The 10,876-nt window shown below is 39.7% G+C and overlaps 1 protein-coding gene across 1 annotated transcript; it reads left to right on the top strand.

Annotated features, from left to right (window-relative positions):
* The first annotated feature begins 1,322 nt into the window (after positions 1-1,322).
* Positions 1,323-4,767, top strand: LOC127808773 (leucine-rich repeat receptor-like tyrosine-protein kinase PXC3). Its single transcript, XM_052347382.1, has 2 exons — positions 1,323-4,064; positions 4,219-4,767. The coding sequence occupies exons 1-2, from the start codon at positions 1,535-1,537 to the stop codon at positions 4,524-4,526; spliced, it is 2,838 nt and encodes a 945-aa protein (XP_052203342.1). The 5' UTR covers positions 1,323-1,534; the 3' UTR covers positions 4,527-4,767.
* The last annotated feature ends 6,109 nt before the right edge of the window (positions 4,768-10,876 follow it).

The following is a 10,876-nucleotide window of genomic DNA, read 5'->3' as shown; positions in this document are numbered from 1 at the left end:
CTAGTTTGATATCTGTGTAGAGAATAACTCATACTATCCTTGTCATGGGGTTAGGCTACCTAAAATAATATAATTATATATGATAAAATTAATATATATAATATTTATATTTTATCTTATAGTTATAAAATTTTAATTTATGTTTTTTAATTCAAATATATATATATATATATTAAATTGAGGTGGCAGCCAACTAAGCTAACTTTACAAACTACATCAGTAGTTAATGGTTTTTATTAATAGTAGAGTAATCACTGCTAAAAATTGAAATAAAATTACAGTTATATGCTACTATATATTAAATAAAATAAAAGTTGGAAATGGTAAGGACTTGTTCAATCTTAGAGACATATATGTATGTTTGTATGTTAGTTTCCGTTTAATGTTTGATGTGTTGTTCATCACAAGACACATTAAGTTGATTTGTTTATTCTTTTTACTGGGTAAATAGAATGGCCCACTTTTATATACATGGGCCCATTTGCTTTGGGCCCTTTCCAATTAATTTCTATGTAATAGCAATTTTGGGTTTGCAAGTCCTTTAACTGACCCACTTAAAAACTTAACATTGTTTTGGGTTTCATCGTCTTTGGGACATGACATTAAAATTCCTAGCTAGAGGCTTCTCCCAAATGGTTTTAGGTAGAAATTCGTGACATGCCACCCCCCTAGACTTCTCACAAATGTACTAGAGCTGCCAACTTGAGATCATAAAGTTTAAGCTTGTTTTGTTAAGAATTTTATTAGATTTAAGCTTGAGTCTCAACTTGTTTACTAAATGAAATTGAAAATCAAGATCTAAGGAACTCAAATTATTCCTAACCAAGTTGAGTTTCGAGCCTTTTAACTCTTAATTTTTAGAGATTTTTGAAAGTTAGATCATGATGAGGACTATATAAATAATGAATAAAGTAATTTAATTTATATTTATTTTTATTCTATCATGTCGTGGTTACATAAATGAATAAAATAAACTGCAATTGAATTGTTTAAAAGAACCCTAATAAGTAATAAATACAAAACAAAGAACAACCATGCTTGATAAGAAAAAAAGAAAAAATCTTCCAAGTTAATAAAAGCAAGAAACCTGCGCGATGGGTGAATTCCTAAAGTCAAGCATTGGCGGCCCACCAGAGGACTTTAGAGAGGAGGTGGATTCAATTATTCACCGAACTTAATGGGTCAAACTAAATATATTGGAAGAAGGAGAGATTTTTTCTCGCGTAATGCCATGGCGTTCCATAGTCGTCAAAGTCAAGATATAAATAAATTTCCACAAGAAGAACAAACAATCAATCAAAACCGTTTATTTTCTCTCTCGGTCGTCTGCCGCGGGTCTTCCATCATTTTGGCACTCATCACAGTCAACTCAACCCCAATGACACTCCATCCCTTCCCCCCTCCCCCCAAAACCAAAACAATATTCTCCCTTTCACACGCTTCTCCCTCTTCACCTCTTCAAATCAGATAGAATAATCTTCTTATAAACAAGACAAGATTGATTATTAGTTTGCTGCAAGTTTTGGGCACCTCCATGGCACCAGCCACGAAAATGGGGAGGTTCTTCTTCCTCTGCTTCTTCTTCTTCTTCCATTTGGTGGCCTCTGAGCTTCCTGCAAACCAGACAGCCGCCATGGACAAGCTCTATGAGATTCTCAAAAACAATACCCCTCAGTCTTCTTCTCTACCATGGGATCTCACCAAGCACCCAAATCCATGTTCATGGAAAGGGGTCGCTTGCAGCAGTGACAGCTCCTTCATCACCCGCATCTCCCTCCCCCTTTTCTCCATCTCTGCCTTGGATTTTCTTGTGGTTCTGTGCCAGATTGATACTCTAGAGGCTATTGACCTTTCCAACAATCATTTTAGCTCTATCCCAGACGGGTTCATGTCTGGCTGTGGAAGGATTAGAGGGTTGAAACGGTTGAATTTTAGCACGAACAAATTGTCTGGCCCTTTGCCTGCTTTCCGCGACTTTGCTGCCTTGGAGTACTTGGATTTGTCTCATAATTCACTGAGTGGAGCTATTGGTTTACAGCTTGATGGTCTGCGTAGTCTCAAGAGTTTGAAACTTGTCTACAATCAGTTCAATGGTTCTGTCCCTATCCACCTTGGAAAATCCATGGCTTTGCAAGACCTTGAGCTTTCTGTCAATCTCTTTGAAGGTAAAATCCCTGAAGAGCTTGCAAACTATTCAAATTTGACCGTGGTTGATCTCAGTGCAAATCGTCTTTCTGGATCTATTCCTGATAGATTCAGAGAGCTCTCAAAGCTGGAAACTTTGATTCTGTCTTCCAACGATTTTAGTGGTGGAATCCCACAGTTCCTCTCCAGCGTTCGAACTCTGTCGCGATTCGCGGCACATCAGAACCAGTTTGCTGGAGGTATTCCACCTGGGATTACAAAGTATCTCAGTAATCTAGACCTTAGTTATAATAAGTTAAATGGGCCAATTCCAGAAGACCTTTTATCCCAATCCAATTTGCGGGCTCTGGATTTGTCTTATAACTCATTAGAGGGGTCAATACCTGCAAATATGGCTCCAAGCCTGGTGAGGTTGAGATTAGGAAACAATCTTTTGAGTGGGAAAATCCCATCTTCACCATTTCAAAGCCTTCAAAACTTGACTTACTTGGAGTTGGAGAGCAATTCTTTGAATGGGTCAATACCTTCTGAATTGGGTTTCTGCAAGAGTTTGGCACTGTTGAATCTCGCTGAGAACAAACTCACTGGTGTTTTGCCGATAGAGTTGGGTAATCTCCAAAATCTCAAGGAATTGAAGCTTCAGCTCAACCATTTGTCTGGGGAAATTCCCGATCAGTTTACACGATTACAAGGACTGCAGAAACTGAATACCAGCTGGAATTCATTCAGTGGTTTAATACCTCATTCAATTTCAAGGTTGCACAATCTTATTAACTTGGACTTGAGAGAGAACAATCTCCGTGGTTCGATACCTGATTCCATTCAGCAATTGAGTTCTCTGATAGAACTCCAACTAGGGAAGAATGCACTCAATGGGACGATCGGGGAGATGCCACAGAATTTGCAAATCGCTTTAAATTTGAGCCACAATCAGTTTGAAGGACCTATTCCAGAAGCGCTGTCAAAATTGAGTATATTAGAAGTGTTGGATCTTTCCAACAACAGGTTTTTCGGTAAAATTCCGTCATCTCTGGCTGTAATGGGAAGCTTGACCGAAGTGGTGCTTTCAAACAACCAGCTAACTGGGGAGATTCCTAAATTTCCTTCACGTGTTGATGTCGAAGTGAGTGGAAATAAGGGCCTCAGGAATACAACAAAATCAAACTCTCCCACAGCATCTCAAAAGAAGAGAAACAAAGTTCTTATAGGAGTAGGTGTCGCAGTTGCTGCTGCTGTCCTGGCTGTTGGGATAGCAGTGATGATTGCTGTCTCGATTTCCAAGCGGGAAGACTTACCTCAGCCTCAAGTCATGCAGGGCAATCTGCTTACTGCCAATGGAATTCACAGATCTAAAATTGACTTCACCAAAGGCATAGAAGCAGTGACGCTACCATCAAACATCATTCTGAAAACAAAGTTCTCGACCTACTACAAAGCCGTCATGCCTTCTGGGACAAGCTATTTTGTCAAGAAGCTCAACTGGATCAACTGGAATGACAAAATTTTCCCATTGGGCAACCGTGAGAAACTTGAGGAAGAGATAAAAGCCATAGGGAAGTTGAGCAATTCCAATGTCATGACTCCTCTGGCCTACCTCTTAACTGTTGACAGTGTTTATCTCTTCTATGAATTTGCACAGAAGGGTACGCTCTTTGATGTCCTGCATGGTAGCTTGGAAGATCCTCTGGACTGGGCGAGTCGATACAGTATAGCAATTGGAGTAGCTCAAGGTTTGGCATTTCTCCATGGATGCACCTCCAGTCCAGTTCTCCTCCTCGACCTATCGAGCAGAAGTATTCTGTTGAAGTCCCTAAAGGAGCCTCAGGTTGGAGATATCGAGCTTTGTAAGGTGATCAATCCTATGAACAGCACAAGCAGATTTTCTGCAGTCGCTGGTTCTGTTGGCTATATTCCTCCAGGTGAGCACTGATAACGTCATCTTACTGATTACAAGTTACACCCTTTGATGATCCTATTTTTGAAATTGGCAAATGTTGATCAAGAATTATTTCTCCAACACCAAATTTGGTATCTAATCTCTAGTCTGTAATTCTTTGCTTCTTCTGTTTACAGAATATGCCTACACAATGAGGGTGACAATGGCCGGGAACGTGTATAGCTTCGGAGTAGTTCTGCTGGAATTGCTAACTGGAAAACCTGCAGTTAGCCAGGGAATTGAGTTAGCCAAGTGGGTGCTTACCAATTCTGCAGATGGAGAAAAACCGGATAAAATTCTTGATTCCAGTGTAAAGAGAACATCCCAGGCGGTTAGGAACCAGATGCTTGCAGTTCTGAAGGTTGCTCTGGCTTGTGTTAGCACCTCGCCAGATGCAAGGCCCAAGACGAAAAGCATACTGCGAATGCTCCTGAATGCAAGATAGGCAGAGACTTGTGAGACAAACACTAATCGAGTAGCAAGCAGCGTCTTATGCCTGAGATCATTCCAAGAGAGTTTTGCTTATATTTCAACCTGCATGAATGTGGCTCATTAAGTTATATTCAGTTTGCATTGTAATAGATATATACCAGTTCTTTCAAACCATGCACAGATAGGATTTTAGAGATGCTCTGTAACTCCCAGGTTTCGGTTTCTAAGCCTCTGGTTGAAGCAACAGTTCCATATTGAGGTGATCTTTTGCTACTGATTTATGTCTAGAGCTGCAGTCAATCTGAAGGAACATTAGTCTTCAGATAGAACCAGGCAAGAAAGACCAGACGAGACAGTACAAATTTCATTTGGGTAAAACGGGATTCATAATTATGTAATAAAACTAAAAAAAAAAAAAAAAAGGAAAACAGAGAACATGTTGCGCTACACTACTATATGTTCCTGTCTGGTTTAAATGGAAAAAAGAAAAGTTCAAATGGCCATTCTCCAGAACAATTCTTAAGAATTTGTATGCTTCAACAATGAAATGAAAATTAGTTGGGTTTGCAGGAAAATAGTAAAGTTTTTCCTTTGTGACGGGATGTCATGAGTGTGATGTTAGGAAACAACTTATTTGCAAAAAAATAAGATTTGTGTTAAAAAATGAGTCTTTCCAAATCCTTGCAAAGCAGGGAGCCTTGTTCACTGGAAACGCTTTTTTCTTGGGTTGCAGGCTGATCGTTTTTCATCATGCATAGGTAGATGAATTAATCAAAAATTACTTGAATGCAGGAAACTAAATGTAAAATGCATGTTGGAAAGGTGAGGGAAAACACAGAGTGCAAGTAAAAGCTGCAACTAGAAGGGAGGATGAGGAAGGACGGCTTCAGTCAATACCAATGAAAATGGGCAGTGGGATGTTCAGATTTAGAGCCTCCTCCTCTAGTCAGCATTTTCTTGGTTTTATGATTGCTTGCATTGGATGAAGCTTCCGAGCGGTGATCTAGAAAGCGTGAACATTTGCTTCCTCTCTATCCTTCAATCTCCATTCGAACTCTTGCACTAATCTACCAATTGTCCTGCCACAATCAACACTGCCTGAAGAGCGCCCGCACATACTCTCTTTCCCCCTCCCAAAGCCATTGTCTTATGCAAATGCATTGGATCATCTTTTCAAGCAATACATCTTTCTGGCCTCCATCCTTAAGGGCTTAGTTTACAATTTTTCACAAATTACACGCAGGGCCCATTTCTTCATGAATTCACATTTTGTTTCTCTTAGTTCCTCCCAAGGTCCCATAATTTAAACAAATTACCATTAAGCCCACAGGTCTTAACTCTGATTAATTCTTTAACATCCAAAATTTCTAAAATTTTCAGATATTACATCTAATACCCCTTAAAGAAATTTTGTCCTCAAAATTTTCTTAAGCTTAGCTCTTTATGATCTCTTGAAAAAAAAAAATTAATGGTATCACAAAGGCCTAGCTAATGAGTTGAGGCCAAGAAAATTCTAGCTAATGGGTCAAGGCCAAGCAAGGCTTGGTTAGTAGTCCAAGGCTAGTGGTATAAGGTTGAATGTGGCTCGATAATGGTGCAAGACTGATAGATGACTAGGTGATAGTCCGAGCGAAGCCTAGTAAGTAGACTAATTTTCAAGTATTATCAAAAGTCTCTTACTTTCTTGGTTCAATTATTATTAAAGTAAATAAGTAAAAGTAATATCAATCTCCTGCTTGTCTCTTGAAACTAAACTTGACTTGGACATGCTAAGATCGAGGTTGGACTTTGAATGTCAAGTCTGAGATTGGCCTTTGAAGATCACTCAAACATCGCAGCTAAGGATTCCAAAAAGTGTAGGGATCATTAATATATTGTTATGCAATTAATGGTTTAGATAGTGCATATAGTTTTTAGTAGATAGAGACCTAGATACCATATCAAAATGTGTCAGCCACTCACCATTTTGGTGTTGTCGTGATGCTCATGCGCAAGTAAATGCCTCACTCGTTAACTTTTAAAAAGGCTCATACTCACGAGCCAATTTTAGGAATATATGAATTCTCTTTCTCCTTATAAATCTTCGATGATAATTCAAACCTGATCTTCTTGCTTCATATTCATTCATGAGATTCCTACTTAAATTGTGCTCTTCTTTTCTCTCTCAAAACTCTGTCTTTGTCTTCTTACTATTTTCTTCCAACCATATGGCTTCTTTCAATCTAGTTAACACTGAAGGGCTTGAACTTATAGTCTAGGAACATCTAACAAAGGACATCAAAATTAAGTGATTGTCCTCGATAGCAATAGGAGTTTTTGAGAAAGTATGAAGTCCTCAACAATTAGGGGGTTGAGTTCAATGCTAGTCTTTAAGCTATTTGATCACTAGGAGGGTTTGCATTCCTATTCACACATTTGACTTTGGCTTTCAGCTACCTCATCATCATTACGTATAGGATTTCCTACATGATCTTGGAGTTTCCCTTGCTCAACTATATCCTTATGCCTAGGTACCTAATGGTCTTCCAAATGGTCTGCTCTACTGCCAAAGTTGAAGCCAATCCTGACATTTTCTAGTTTTAGTTCAACTCGATTAAAGACTCAAGAGGTTGGATTTACTTTTTCCCAAAAAGGTATATATTGCCATTTGGAACACCTGAAGCATGAGGCTAAAGAGTTAATCCCAAGTGTAATCGGATGACTAAAAAAAATCATTTGTCTTCATTCTCTATTTTGAATCAATGACCCTTTGTCTAGGGCGTGGTTCGTGCAAACGTATGAACTATCTAAAAACAACAATTAAAATGCTAAAGTTAAAACAAACAACTAAAATTAAAAACAACAATTAAAATGTTGAGGTTAAAGGGTTTGCTACTAATAGAATTTCTTTAAGTTGTCTGAGGCCTAAGTATGCAGGAGTGTTTTCTAGGGGAGAGCATTCGGTTATAACCCACCGAACCATCAATTTTTTTACCAACTGAACCGAACCGATCATAGCCCACTAACCGAGCCGAACCGAACCGATAGGATACGCTAACCAAAAAATCAAAACTGAAATAATCGGTATAACCGAACTTCACTAAAACTTACCGAATGGGAGAGGATGATCGAAGGGAGAGAGATGCAGCTGGGGCAGTGTCGGCCTCTACATAAGAAGGAAACCAAACGTCGGAGACAAAGACGAATGGCCAGCCCTTATTCGGTTCGTCCCTTCGCTCAACCAGAGGCCTAAATAGCCCTTCATCTTCGACTGTAATGTGGCCATGAGATAGAGAGACTGTCGTGAGGCGGCAGGAGGGGATCGACGGTCATGAGGCGACGAGAGGGAGACGACATTCGTCAGGTGGCAGGAGAGGGGCGACAAAGGTAAGGCAGTGTGATCGAGATCAAGAAAGAGAAAGGGGGTCTTGAGAACTAGAATCGAGAGGCCACACGCACAGGAAGAAAGTGATGGACCACTAGTGAGGCTGGAGGGAGAGGACGACAGACCTAGCGCGCACGAGAGAGAGAGAGAGGGGGAGTCTGACGTCGTGAGGTTTGAGAGGTTTGGGGTGAGAGAGAGAGAAGTTTGGGAGGGGAAACCAGAGAAGCAGAGAGTGTCAGGGGGTCACATGAGGGGGCATGAGAGAGAGAGAGAGAGAAGAAGTTTGTGTGTGTGTGTGGCCTGTGGGGGTGGGCGATAAAACATGGGCAGGAAAAAATAGTGGGCGGTGGAGGAGAATTCGGTTATTTCAGTTAACCGAAATATTCGAAATTTTTCATTGTTAGAACTGAACCAATTTTTATCTATTTAATTAACCAAACCAAACCGACTAATTCAATCAGTTCGGTTCGGTCAGTTCGGTTGAACCGAAAAAATGCACACCCCTGTTTTCCCCTCGAGGTCCAAAGTTTGTAGACTTCAAGCCTGATTACTTTGATGATTCGATAAAGGCCCTCCCATTTTGGGGCTAGTTAGTCAAATTCTTTAGGTGCAATTGATCCCCCTACTTTACATAGAACCCACTATCCTTCATTAAGATTTTGGGTTCGAACTCATTTGTTGTAGTACTAAGCAAATTTCTAATGATAAGCTACTTACCTAATATTGGCGATGTCTTGAAACTCTTCCAAGAGATCAAGGTTTGACCGTAGGCCTTGATCATTTTGCTTGGGGTCGTATTTCACGACTTAATGGCTCAAAAGCTCAATTTCTATAGGTACGATGGCTTCGATCCCCTAGGTTAATGAAAACGAAATTTATCCTATCATTGTTCGAGAGTGGTTCAAAAGATCCATAGTACATACAGAGGCTTGTCTGACCATAAGCCCTTTGCTGAATCATGTCTAGTTTTAAAACCTTAGAGTATGCTTTAGTTAGTCACCTCGGCTTGATCATTAGCTTGAAAGTGATTAATAGTTGAAAACCAGAGCTTAATGTATGTTTCATAGAAATTACATAAGACAATAATGACTAAGAACTCCAAATCTATAAACAATAAAGTTGTTCAAAAAGTCATGGGTCTTAATGAATGTGATTTGGGAGAGGGTTTCGGCTTCCACCCATTTGTTATACTCTACTACCATTATCAAGTGCTTTTGTTGTCTAGTCACTACCCAAGGGAATAACCCAACAATATCAATTCCCCATGTGACGCCCCTAAATTTACCTCAATTTCTTGCTTAAGTATGCTCTGGTAATTATAGTGTCCCCATCACCGAAGACCCCACTTTTGAGGATTCCGAGAAGGGTCTATCAGAAAAGATGGCATATACAGAAAACCCAATTTAGAAGCGTCATGCTTATTCCTTACTATTATCAATGGAAGACATACTCATACAGCATTCTCATAGACATATACATACTAAGGTCCAAATACCCACCATATCATCTCAGAGGTACAACTTAGAATATAAATAGAACATATCTTAGTATTACACATCTCAAAAACACCGCCAAGGACCTTTTGATTGAGACAGCTCTATACACACTTCTACTCCACGGCTCCAACTTCACTTAACTTATCCATCTTTTTACCCTTACTCTTACCTGGAATGATGCAAGCAAATATGAGCCATGAGGCCCAACAAGTATAATCAAAAAAATGTGAGCATAAAAATCATGGGTATCAAAAGGCAAATAAAATCATGAATGACATTTAAGGTACTCAAGCCACACCTCTTTTCACCACTCTTCATGATAACATATGAACAATGCATTCGTTCTTTTATGCAATCTTTTTAAAAAAACCATTGCCACAGGATCGCAGTCCAAAACTATGGGACAAAAGTCCATATCATAACCATGGGACCGAAGTCCGTAACATAACCATGGGACCGAAATTCATCTCTAAGCCAAAGCTTTCTCTATGGATATATCCTGTGGAACATGTCCGTTGCGCACATCATGAAGGCTTCACATTTTAAAACCATTTTCGGGTACATACTCTGTGCATCATCACATTCTGCATATTATAATGAGTTATCATATATAACTGGCATACAATTACCCGAGACAACATACATAAGTGAACAGAACCATGCAAGACAACATCAAACCCTTGCATGTAGCATCATTCCCAAAGGAAAATAATGTGATACAAACCCTATTCGAAATTCAATAAGTATAAATCAGAATCATGACAAATTTCTAGAGTAACCACATAGGCCACATGCAAGTCGATCCCTCCATAATCAAGGGTTACTTATTCCAAACTCAAGAAGTTAAGGCATCATAGAAGTAAGAGCAATAGAGTGTTAAAGAGTTTGCAAGATAGAGGGAGTATGAAGAAATTTGCAAGAAAACGGGAAGAACTTGCAAAAATAGAAACATGAACTTGCAAAAATAGGAAGAGAACTTGGAAAGAGATGAACTGAACTTGCTAATTAGAGAGTTAAGAAATTGGAACTTGCCTTTAGATATTTTCCTTTATCTCTTGTATTGAACCTCTTCTTAATGAATTTAAGCTTGCCTACACCACCAGAGTTTTTCCAATTTCTCCCCAAAATTCTCACATTTCACTCAACCCTCCATCCCATATATATGCCTAAGGGGAAAGAAGGTGGAAAAAGCATCGTGGCAACAAGGGAAGGCAATTTCTAGAGGAAAAAAAGGATGGGACACGTGGCGGGGTGAAAACACCGCATAGCTGTGGCCGGGAGGCGCATGGCATGCACGTCAGGGCCCTGCGTGGTGCGCAATCGCACGCATGGGCGCCAAACGACGTCGTTTTGGCACTTGGCTATGTTTTAAAAACCCAACCTTTTCCTTAAATGGCCGTGGGTTTGATCCCACAACCTCTCCTGGCCCTTCATGTACAAAAGCCATCTCACTTACAAGCTCCCTTGATTATTATTGTGCACAACTTATATTTAAGGTGATTC

The sequence above is a fragment of the Diospyros lotus genome, chromosome 8 (assembly GCF_014633365.1).
Source record: "Diospyros lotus cultivar Yz01 chromosome 8, ASM1463336v1, whole genome shotgun sequence".
Classification (NCBI taxonomy): Eukaryota; Viridiplantae; Streptophyta; class Magnoliopsida; order Ericales; family Ebenaceae; genus Diospyros; species Diospyros lotus.
The sequence above is the reverse complement of the archived record's forward strand: the minus strand, read 5'-3'. Positions and strand labels throughout refer to the sequence as shown.

Bases quoted from the DNA above. Each gene is read 5' to 3' on its own strand.
- LOC127808773 (XM_052347382.1), top strand. From the start codon at position 1,535: ATGGCACCAGCCACGAAAATGGGGAGGTTCTTCTTCCTCTGCTTCTTC. The intron at 4,065-4,218 runs GTGAGCACTGAT...TTCTGTTTACAG, and splicing joins TGTTGGCTATATTCCTCCAG to AATATGCCTACACAATGAGG.